Genomic DNA, 12,372 nt, shown 5'->3' on the forward strand with positions numbered 1-12,372 from the left:
TATACTCTGTCCTCCCTATGAGCTTGTCACTGAGTAAAAATGCACATTGACTTAGGAGTACGCCTGTTCGTATTTGGAGTCGGATGTGTAGCACTTAAAATAAAAGGTATTTTCACATAGCCTGAGAGCTTCCAAAAGCCCACTGAGACGTACCATGGAAGAGCAGCTTCCCAGCTTGAGGGAGTGTTGCTTGACTGGATAGAGCACCTCCATCTCTGGCTAGTCAAGGTCAGGTTGTTATGGCCGAGGAGCAGCACATTAAGTCTGTAAGTATGACAGAAACTAGGGCAGATTGTGTTATTTATGAATAGTGTAACATTCTGTTCTTTAACATTAATGGATTTTTATCAGAATCCATATAACTCGCTATGTCCCTAAAAGCAGACATATTTCCACATATTAGCAAAAGTAAGCTACTTAGACATTTTAATGGCAACTAATCATCTCTATGTTATGCTATATGATATTCTTTTTTCTTCTGAAGCTAATAAAAGATTAGTAATTATCTTTCTAGTATGTTGATTTCACATGTTAGAATAAAGTTAACAGAAGTGGAATGGGCTTGTTAGCAGTTCTACGCCAATGGTTTCTCTCCTATGTTTCTTTCATTCGGTGGAAATGGTATTAGTTTCGGTGGGTTTTTTAAAGAGCGAGAGGCTCTCGCTGTGGTGGCCCAGTTTTTGTGACAACACTCTGTCAAGTGTCCGCGGATGCGTGTCTCTATTGTCTACTGATCTGCCGGCTGCACAGTACAGGGGTTCCTGCCAAGGAGCTGCTAGCCCCTATCTGAGATCCCACTCAGCAGTGCACACCAGGCTGTCTGAATGTGTGTTTGTATGCGTGTGCATGTCCGTGTGTGTGTGTGTGTGTGTGTGTGTGTGTGTGTGTGTGTGTGTGTGTATTTGTCTGCCTGCCTGAGAACGAGGAGAAGTATTGAACGGCATTTCAAAAATGAGACATACCGTATGATCACATGTTTCAGCACATTCGGCAGGGATGTGACTTCTGCTCTGTGTCTGTGTGTGTGTGTGTGTGTGTGTGTGTGTGTGTGTGTGTGTGTGTTTTCAGCTTTGATACTTACTGCAGTGTTCCTCGTGCAGTGTGTTTTTGTCTGTTTGAGCTCTGATGCAGCAGCAGGGGTTGTTGACATGATTTAAGATGTTTCCAGGGCAGTGAAAAAGATGAGCAAATAGGTATAGAGGCATCATGGCAGCCATCTTGGCTCCAGGAGGGTGACGTATCACTCCTTGTCAGTCTCCTGTCACTCCTCCAGTCTCGTTCCCCCTGCTCTGTGCCATTACTAATCACACCATCCTCTCTCCGCCCAGATTCTACTTGTCAAACAAATTAAATCATTCCTAAATTTCCCACCAGCCTCTGTTTTGTGCATGACACAGTGCAACCTGTCCTTTTCAAGCATTCTGGAGATACTTAATGTAAAAAAGGCGGTGTAGCCATGTGTTAAATTGCAATTGACAATACCCTAGAAGAACAGGAGAACAACAACTGGCAGTGAGGCACAGCCCTCTGTGCTTTCATCAAATTAAGGCTGTGACATGTATTTATCATAACATGTTTACTTTACTCTTAGGTGCCTTTTAAAATGAAGGCTGTCAAAATATTAGGATGTGTTTTGTTTTCAAACGATGTTGTTAGTCGTTAACTCCATTGATAATTCATGTATTGTGTATTCAGTGTGCACCTCCGGATAAATTGGATATGTTATTTGTTGTCTAGTCAGGACAAGCATACTGAAAAGTTGACTGAAGTCTTCAGTATGTTTACATTCAATTCCCCAGAACAGATGGAATGTATATTCTTTTGTTATCTTACTTGTTACTGTAAAACACTGCTCATCTTCTTCTCATAGCCATACCTACTGTAGATAGTTAGATTGGTTCTCATTATTAGCCTCACATTACCTTAGTCATGTAATCAAACTACAACTAACTGCATATAAAAGTGTAATGTTTGCTGAATCCGCCCTACCTTACATGTGCGTGATATTTCCAACAATATACTTCTAATGTTGTTGTTCATGGCCCTCTGTATACATTTGTTTTGAACAGTGGGTTTAGACAAGATATTCTTTCTTGGCCTTTTCTGTTGACATTTTAGTGTTATTAAAAGGACTATGCTTTATGACCGTGGCACTTCCAAAGAATTCACAGCGTGAAAGCACTCGGCCCATGTCACACCAATTAGTGCCTTGCTTATAATAGCCTGCATTCTAATGCCATAGCATCCCGTGGCTCACTGAAGCAGCAATGGGGACAGTTTGCTGCCTGGGTAGCCTTATCTTTTAAAACCTGTGGCAGGATATGAAAAGCACAGTATATGTGTGTGTCTGTACTCAGGATAATGAATCAATGTACAGTATATGAGCCAGGTTTTATTGCCGCGCTCTGTATAGCTAGTGATAAGATTGAGTGTTTTTTGTTTCACCATTACCTATAAGGAGATGAGAAATATGTGTGTGTCAGTACTTCAGCAATTTGATCACCATCATTATACATGTCAGATCCACTGTGGATCACTACTGTGCTTTAATGTAAAACCATTATGTAAGTGGCTGCAGAGAATATTTTTGGCTTTCAATCTACATTCAATATCCACAATGTCTCAATCAAAATGTGTTGAAGTTTACAATGTAAATACTTTATTTCCATGAACATTCAAACATTTCATTATGTGTAATTGATGTCCATGAGATGCCTCTTGAAGTCATCTGAGGTATTTCAACTGCATAAACACAATTTAGAAAGGCTGTGCAGTTCAGGTCCCATAATTCAACGTTCATCTTAACCATGTAGTCCAAGACTCTCTCCATAGACCTCCAGATCTTGTCTGAAGTACAGATATGGCCAGCAGTGTTGAAACACTTTCATAGCATTGAATGAAGCAGGAAGCTTTTGACCTTCACTATGCAGCCAAACCCAGTAGCAGAGTGACCACATTTGACCAAGAAGCTTTATCCTTTCTCTGGTCTGGTGGCCACTCTTTAGATCGGGAAGGATGTGAGGATCTTCTGGAAGTACAGCCATCTTATTGTGTTATATTGATCATGTATTTGTGTTAGAGACTAAAATAGAGGTCGTTCCTTATAGAGCTACATAGTAATTGACTTCCTGACTTTCTAGGTGGTGTATTGTAAAAACTCTGACGTGGGGATGGAGATTCTCTTGTTTTGTAAGACACTAATTGAATTCTCAGGGCTTAGCCTTGAGTGCTGTGTTTGATGAAACCCAGGCAGAGCTTATTATCACTTGACTCACCACCTCTGCAGAAAAGTCTTGTGATGGAAGTCAATATTGTCTTGTGATGGAAGTCAATATACAGTCTTGCTATGGTCACGCTTGACAGCAGGACAGAGACGTCATCATTGCTAAGGTGATGAGTGATCGCAGCCATATATTGTGAAATTCCTGGGAAAAGCCTGGTCTACTGTAGCGGTTACAGGTTCGCCTCTATACAGTATATTGAGGTTAACCTGTAAGCATCAGTGATCCAGAGCATGCAATCAAGACAAATCACATTTGGATTCAGGACTAGTCTCTCTGATTGCCCAAGAGCGATCCGATTAAACAGACCTAAAACCTATAGAAAATCTAAATTTAATGTTCCAGGGTTACTTTAGCAAATGTGATGTCCTTTGCACTTGTACACAGTATTTTTTCGCTGTGCCATTATGGGCTGTTGCATGTTGAATGATTGGCAAAAAAAAGCATAGAAATGGACTGTGATACATCAAAGAGAAGCAGTCTGAATAAGTATCTGCATGTAAGTGCCCTGTTTTTGTGACATTGTAATGAGACATTTAGTCTTTATTTTGGCTTCAGCTCGGCTTTGAAGTTGCCACTGCCTAGCCCCTGCGTGTTGGTGAGATCAAAGCAGAAATTTGCTCTTTCATTCCCACATTACGGAATATCACACTCTTAACAGAAACAGTGAGGTGTGAAGCCAAATCCGCTGTAAGTAGCAGTCCTCGCATCCCCCGATGTGACGGCTAGCCTTTTGCCCTGACACTTTCGATGACCTCTCCTCGGGGCAGAACAAGCTTGACATAATAAGTGACATCAGACCTCTCAAGTCCCGTGAGGGGTCGGGGATGGCGTAGTTTCTGAACGTTCACCCCATGTTGAGGACCTCACCTCAATGGACGCACACAAGTACAGTACATACAAGAGTCCTCCTCCCTTTGAAATGGAGAGTGCTATGTTACGTTTGCAGAGTGTGGAGATAGAGTTGGCCGATTGGGGATATCTTTTTGACCTTGCGAGAGCTGCCAAAGGGGCCATTACTCTCCGGCCGATTGGTTGGCGTGCCGGTAATGGATTTTTCCTGAATTTCCGATCCTTCGCTCTCATGCCACGCTGGCTGCCATTTAGCCTCAATCGGAGCCCTCATGCCGAGGCTATCATTTAGTGTCATTTCTGTCAAAAACTGACCACTAAGGTCTCTGGATCTAATCTCCTAGCAGCAGTAGACACACACACACACACACACACACACACACACACACACACACACACACACTCCAATGAAAATCACTTTTCTTGCCCAACGAGGGACCATCTCTACCCTGTGGCATTTCTGGCTCCATTGGCTCTACCCTGTGGAATGTATCGTTGCTGATGACATCCCTGTCAGGACTGCCTTTTATACAGAAATCTCCTCCTCTCAAAAGTGTCCCCCAGGTCCCCGCCAGAATTTCACTCCTCAGAGTGTAGGTGTTAACCTGGAATGCTCCTAGACCCACACCTGGGTTGACTCTTGACTGTTTTATACAGGTCTGCCTTATGCGCTGTTGTAAAGCCATCAGGTCGATTTCAGTGGGCCGATGTTCAGCATATAAAAGAGCACCCTGTTCAGACGTGCTACAGTTGAATGCACCATTAGCGGTTTCATATGATCACATTCACATTGCCAGGGGCCCAGTCCGTTACCTCAGAGGGCCTAGTTAGGCCAATGCCAAAAATACCCGTCACTGAAAGCCTCATTTAGCACTGTACCATCATATTTGGCTAGCCGGATCTTGACATAAAAAACTTTATACTGTAGTAGAGTTTTGTTTTTTGTTTTGTTTTTACAGTGCATTTGGTATCTCTTTGTCTGCCCATCTGTATTGTGTATGGTACTTCAAATTCAATAGTGGAGCTTTAATTACCGAGAACTGTCAAAAGTGGTTGAGCGCATGGGGTAAACAGTCTTTAAAAGAAGGCCCTTCCTTCTGGTTGGATTATCCATTTCTGTAGCTTCAATGCTACTGGTGGCTAGTGGACGTTTGCTCTGTATTTTTCACTTTACAGACCTGAGAGCTCGGTGACACAGCCTCAAAAATGGGTTCCCAAGAGAAACAACTTCCCGTTTAATCTGACAGAAACAACCTCCCCGTTTAATCTGACAACACTTGTGCATTTGTCATTTCAGTTGGCAAATTCCCACTGTTCCACTAAAAGTATCCAAATGCCACCATCATGGTCTACAGAGATGTGGAAAGAAAACAATCTTTCTTTCAGTGCTCCATCTCTTTGCTCTCTCTTCTCTCTCTCTCTTTCTCTCCTCTACTACTTTCTCTTTTTTTCAAATTCCCCCTTTTCTCCCTTTTCATCAGGAAACACAATCCTGCACACCCACTGTCAAATGCCATGATTTGAGATAAACTGAACAGGGAATCAATTCTCTCTTGCTCTGAGAGTGCCCCTCCTGTCAAAGCAGAGGAATCAATGGCTTTGTGATGTGCTTCCTGCACTCTACAACACCAGCAGTGCTAGTTAAGGGCCAAGCACCAGAGGTGTGTTTGTCAGGGATCAGCCACTTCTGTGTTCATTAGTTTGTTCATTGTGTGTTTCATTAGTTTAGCAAAGTGTTTTTGAGCTTAAGAAGCAGATTCATTGGAAACAGATGAATAGCAAACAGATCAATCAACAAATCATTTAGTGTTTGTGAAGTGGTATTTTTAATGAACTTTTTAGAAAATCCCAGTCCCATTTTTTTCCCATGAAATATCAATCAAGTTTTTGAAACAGTAGACAATCTACTGATCTTGAGATCTACTAGCCCATCATTTAGTTTGAGGTGTTATCATGGAAGGCCATGACAACATTTTTTTCACTGGTGTCACTGATGTTAGCCTTTTAGCATAATATAAGTATACACTGTATAGTAACTTTTAGCATCATGAAACTGATAAAGGGACCAATTTTGCATTAGATGTTTCATTAATAAAGTAAAATAGACTATTATTTGATCATTTGTCCATCTCACAGTTTGTTAACAAATTCTCAATTTCAAGGAGAAACTTAACAGAATATGACATGAAATGATGCGATGATTGATATATCATGTCTTCTTTCTAGATGAAATATCTTTATTTTGTTTAAGTCGTTTTCTGTGTTTGTCTTTTCAGAGCCGAAAGCATGCAAATAAAGTCCGCCTGTATTACATGTTACACCCTGTGGATGGAGGTTGCCCAGCTAAGAAGCTCAGAACAGACAATGTGAGTACACAATATTTGTATTGCTTTGTTTCTGAATTATTCATCACGAGAAAAGCATATTGTATAGAACACAATGCCTCCTTGCCTCCTTACACATTTATACTTCATCACAATCACCCAAGCTGTTAAAAATTGCATAGCCCGTTGTGTATAGCCGATCTTGGAAACCTTTGGTCTTATTGGACTCTCCAGCTATTGATTTTCTTGACCCTACTCGCTTCTGTCTTGGCAATGCAAACTGTTAAATAGTGCTCCATTTATTGGCAAGACTGAACCCAGAGCACTAGGATGTCACTGTGGATGTTCATCAAGTCAGAGAGTGTGAGACAGAGAGAGTGAGAGAAAGACAGACAGACAGACAGACAGACAGAGAGACAGAGGTACGGACAAATGTGCCGTTGAAGTACAACAAAAAAATTGACAGCTTCAATTATCCCCTCCCGTCAGCTTGCTGACAAGAAACGGCAATAACGTGCGGCTGTCCTTGAGTGATGCTGGTGATGGTGTGTGTGTGTGTGTGTGTGTGTGTGTGTGTTAACGCCTGCACGCCACAGCTCAATAGCGGGGGTTTTTGGAACGCTAAGATGTATGAGAGTGACTCACTGAAGCATTCTTTTCTGGGGCCTTTTGTTGGAAACTGTCAATGCCTTCACTGCGTGCCTGCCTACCCAGCTCTGGTCCTCGCCATCCTGCCGTTCGAGCAGATGCTTCATTTCTGTCACAGTGTTCATAAATAGATCTACAAAAAACCCACTGTAGGAGGCAAAATCTCCACTAATTGCTTGTTGGTAATCAAAGCCAGACATCATTGGTGATTTACAGCGAGGGCGCCGTGTAGCAGTTGACCTTTTTTTTTTTGTCTTCATCTTGTGCAAGGGGGTTTAAAACCCACACACCATCACGCGCTTGGTATCATTTCTATTTCTTCCTCCCTGCTCTCTCCATCAACTGAACAGTTGCGTCTTCATAGAGTTTATGTCAGTGCCACAGGGTGCTGTAATAATGTGCGGGTGATTGAGACAGCGCCGTGTCAGGTTGTGTAAACCCGAGACGCGTCCGATGGGCCCCCGACATAATTATTCCACCGCCTATCAGTCACCAGCAGTCCTCCTGCACCCCGAGAGAGCCCTGCCTAAAAGCAACACGGCAAGATACACACTGAGAGAGAGAGAGAGAGAGAGAGAGAGAGAGAGTTCCTCTCGTTCAGCCTGCCGGTGAACCCTGCTCCTTCGCTCTCCAGGTCTGTGATTAGCATTCATCACCTGCGGATGTGACAGGCACCCATGTCCGGAGATAAGATAGGGTTACAGGTCTGATTGGACACAGGTAGTGATGCTTCACTAAGGCGCCTTCTGAGCACTGGAAAGGCAGCGGGGGGAAAAAGGGGTGGTGGGGGGGTTGTATCCATCATCCTGATGGCCGTATACAATTAATTTGAGCTATTTCGAGCCTGATGGGAGCTTCTTGCGGTTATTTCCAGCTGCAAGTTGTCAGGTAGCTGGGCACCTTTAGTATCCACCTTTTCCGGTGGGCACCAAAAAATAAGGTGGGTAAAACAGCGGCGGAAGTAGTATATATACCTAGTAGATATTTTGTGTGCTAATTAGCAATTAGCAATATTTTTCAGGCTATTATGTAGTGTACTGTGTAAAGTCGCAAACCTTTATGAGACATGTCGTTACGGAGCTTAGGGACAACATGCGCTGTCTGTGGTTGTATGTATAACTGGACTAAACTAATTCAGTGGCTTGAATGTGAATGTTTTGAACATAAGCCTAAAACTAAATTGGAGTGTTCCTACCAACGATGGTAAAGTTTCCATCGCATCCCAAAAGACGACGAATCAAAAAGATTAAATTTGAAGAACTTAAACTTAAAAAAGCCCCCCAAACACGCCCCGTTTGTTCACTTTGAAGTGGGAGTCACACCCACTTTTGATGCCAGGCCTCATGGGTCATAGTAAACTTGTGTATAGATCAGGAGTCTTATGCTATCGGTCTTAGAGCAAAGTACACTGCAAAGGAGAGATAATTATGTCTTTCTCCTGTAATTATAGGCAGCACTTTCGGGTAATTCTACATTCTACCAGAAAGACTCAGTAGACAGAATAGAATCAGTTAACAATTTAATTAGTAAAGGAACGGCTTGGATGCAAGCATGATAGAGTCCTGAATAGGTAACAGTCTTTGGCGTAGGCCCCGTCTCGGATCCGTCCAGCGATGAGCGGATCTCGTCTCCTGCCGATGGATGAAGGCAGGGGCGGGGAGCCTACCCCCCACGACTAGACGGGGACCAACTGGTGGCGGTGGCTGAAGGAAGATGATGTGGTAGGCAGACCGTGCCCGATGGACGTGGACTGCTGGCAGAGGTGGCTGGAGGGGAGGTGGAGGGGACGTCAAAGTCAGCGTACTGAGAAGCTGAAGTAGTGTTAGGTGGTACATATTTAAAGAGCCCACTGATTTCCTATAGGCTAGCGCTGATTGAATGAGTGAATGATCAGATTGCAGGGCTTTCCGAAAGTAGGCAACGCTAAGATTGGCTCCGTGTAAGCATGGGAGGAGTAAGCTACACTACGAGTCTTCCTAGTAGAACTTTCGCTGAAGCTATCATTTCTCTAATTAACAGCAATGATCAAACAGGTTTGTGTCATGTGCTATGTGTGGACAGTTTATTTACACATCCCACATACCATATTATGATTATATTTTGTGATGTGTAACCAGCAATAATGCAATTAATATGAGGTTCCAGGTTCTGTGACTGACAGGCCTAAATTAGCAGCTATATAAATAAAAACTCTTGAGCAACATGTGTGTGGGCATCAGCTCTGTTTCTGCTATGTTAGCTTTTCAGATGTCCTGACACAAGGTGCTCAGCAAAGACACTGTTGTGTGAGTCCCTCATTGGGAATGTTGCCATCGTGGGTGTCTCAGCGTGCAGATTTGACTGTGCCCATGTGTTTGCATGTCATGGTGCTCATCTCAATCATTTTACTGAGACACTAAGTTGAGACGCACTCCCTTCCCTTAGCTAACACCAGCAATTAAAGAAGAAGCTATCACCAGCAATTAAAGAAAAAGTTGAAATTCTTTGATTTTACCTCTGTTTTTTTTCATTGGCTCAGCTATTGTTTACCTACTACCTAACACTCCGAATATGTTCACCCCACCCAGCACATTAGAGTATGTTTGATCACCACCGCTGCAGTGACTGACTCTGCAGCATGAGCAATATTCCAGTAGCTCAGAGCAGCTGTTGTTTTCTAAAGCCTCACTCTCTCTCTCTGTGTGTGTGCAATCATCAGGGATGAGACAGCAACCGCGATGAAGGACTGCGGCAGACGGTCAGTCCGCACCAGTCAGCCTGCCTCTCACTCCCAATGTCACGGGAGGTGGACCTGACTATCTGTCAGTGTCGCGAACAAGACAAGTGTTTTGCCGTTATGGCCGCTTGTAAAAGTTCAGTTGAGCACTTTTATAGCAGGGAATCGTTATTTAGTGCTGCTCTTAATTGTAGAGTCCCACAATAAAATGTAAATAGTGTGATGGTGGTGGCATTGAGTAACTGAATGTGTGTGGATAGTCAAGCTGAGTGATTGCTGGTGTCGCCCAGCTCTATTGATTCAGTAACAAAGACCAGTTTAATCAAAATGTCTTGCTTATTCATACCTTTTCAGAAGTCTACTCAGTGAAAACAGTGTTAACTTCAGAACTGAATGACTTTCTGCTGAAATAAAATCTGAAATAGATTAGCTGTGAGTTCACATTAGCTGTATCATCATTACTAATCATGTCATTTATAATTTATGTACTGCTGTTTTTGTTCTGACTGTGTCGATACATCCTCCTTTCTGGTAATAAAGACGTGTGTAACTGTACATTGTGACAGTGTGGTCTTGGCCATCTGTTTAGCTCAAATCTGCCATCTGCATTGCTAGCTAATAGGTACATGCCCCCCTAAGAACTCTTCAGAAATGTGCATCCCTTACTGGTAATTTAATACTGAAACCATTGAGGTGGACACAATTCGTAGCTGGGGACATTTTGGTGCTGATTAAATATGTGTCCCTCTGTCCAACATGTTGGTAATTAACGTTAGCCGTGTTTAAATCAAAAATCTGGTGAGGATTTAAATCTGGTGGGGAAACCGGCCCTGCTCTCAATAGCAAGAATGTCCCTCGCTCACTCTCTGAAACTAAAACATCCTTGAGACCCGTGTAGCTACTCAGTCTCCTGGATGCATTCGTCTACATGCTCACTTTCCTGTAATGCCTGGCATCATTCTGTCACAGAAGCTGGATAATTCAAGGTTTGGCTAGTCAGAAAACTTTGCCATGTTTTTTTTTTTTTTTTTGCTCCAACAAGCTAGAGGACCCAGCTGAAATCACCTTAGTTCCACCTCCTGCTCTTCAAAGCCATGTTAGTTCATAAATCCATACAGTTGGCTCTAGAGGATTTCTACTTTGTGAGCTTCTGTGGATTTAGAGGCGGGTGGACGTACACAGAGGAGCTGTGTGGATACTATTACATCCCAAGTTGACTTCTCATTAAGCTTGTTTAAGTTCCTGGCATATTGGCCAGGTCTGTATATCTTAATGCTGGTGAGTGATGGATTGCCTTGCCACCATCCAAATCTCCTATCATACATCCCCCTCTCTAATAACGCTTTAAGCCATTTTATATGCGAGCAGCTTGGGCCATCAATATTCTTTTTTTTATGTCTTCGCCTCTCTGCACTGTCATATTGTGCCGGTGATGCATGGGCAGACATTTTGGGTCCTCGGAAAGAGAGAGAGAGAGAGAGAGAGAAAGAAACAGAGAGAGAGAGAGAGAAAGAAACAGAGAGAGAGAGAGTGTGTGTGTGCGCATGGAGCGTGTGGCTCGCTCCCGGTCAAGCAAAGGGGACGCACACCAGCCAGGATCGTGGCCTCAAGGTGCCGGCGTCTAAAAATACAAGTGGAGGTCTGAGGGGGCTTTTAGGGTAGGACATGGCGTGCCTGTGTCAGGGGCCCCAGCTGAGCCGATGCAAACTGACAGCTGTGACGGGCTAATCTGTCTCTGCGGCCGGCATGGCAACGTGGAACGTTGCCACGGCGCACGCCACACGGATATCCGTTGAGCCCTGTCCATCCTGTGTAACCAAGGGCTGTTTTGAGGTTTGGGCAAATGTCCTTGGCATTCATTGTCGCCTGCTTCCGACGTTCGTGTTCCGCTCCCTTCACTTTTGAATGCTGTTGAGAGTGTGTAGTCAGAAAGAGAGAGCGTCAGTTCACTGTTCCATCTGTGCAAACACTGCAGCAGCGATGCCGTGTCTCTGCGGACCACCTCTCTGCACCTGTGCTGCTTATTGTTGCCGGAGCATTCCACTCGGAGTCAGGAATGAAGTCTTTGTCTTTCGAGTTGGTTTCAAACCTGTCAAACAGCAGGCTGTGAAAAGGATCTGGAGTAAACAAAGGCTTTGCCCTCAGAGGGGAAAATGTCTAATACAAAACTTTTGCCTTTTGAAAGCCAATCAACGCGGAGAATACAGTGAGCTGACCCAGAACGTCACCCAGTAGTTCAGTAGGTAAACAGAGTAGAGTCTTTCTCTTCGTCCTCAGTGTGAAGCTGTAGGATGTTATCTGCAGCCTAAGAGAGGATAGCCACTCTCAGCCTTTTGTTCAGCATCGCATCAGTCTTCTGTCAGCCTGGATGAGATTACTCCCAATCAGTTGTCTTGCATTTTTATGGAACAACATCATATTTTCTCTGACATGTCAAGTGAGTCTCCCTAATGGGCATCAGTTTTCCCTCTCTGTGGCCATTTCCGCGCACACACCCGCATCCTCGTCCCGGGCACCGCAATCTCCGGGATTTTTTGGTGCTTTTGCCTGT

At 43.7% G+C, this 12,372-nt stretch overlaps 1 protein-coding gene across 2 annotated transcripts in view; it reads left to right on the top strand.

The window, feature by feature from the left end:
• Positions 1-12,372, top strand: part of zmat4a (zinc finger, matrin-type 4a) — a 76,076-nt gene that overhangs the window by 24,037 nt on the left and 39,667 nt on the right. For both annotated transcript variants that reach the window (XM_042102262.1, XM_042102263.1), the window contains one exon: positions 6,410-6,499. In XM_042102262.1, coding sequence (XP_041958196.1) covers positions 6,410-6,499 — 90 coding nt within the window. The remainder of the gene's footprint in view (positions 1-6,409; positions 6,500-12,372) is intronic.

Source organism: Alosa sapidissima, chromosome 8, assembly GCF_018492685.1.
Source record: "Alosa sapidissima isolate fAloSap1 chromosome 8, fAloSap1.pri, whole genome shotgun sequence".
In the NCBI taxonomy this organism is placed as follows: domain Eukaryota; kingdom Metazoa; phylum Chordata; class Actinopteri; order Clupeiformes; family Clupeidae; genus Alosa; species Alosa sapidissima.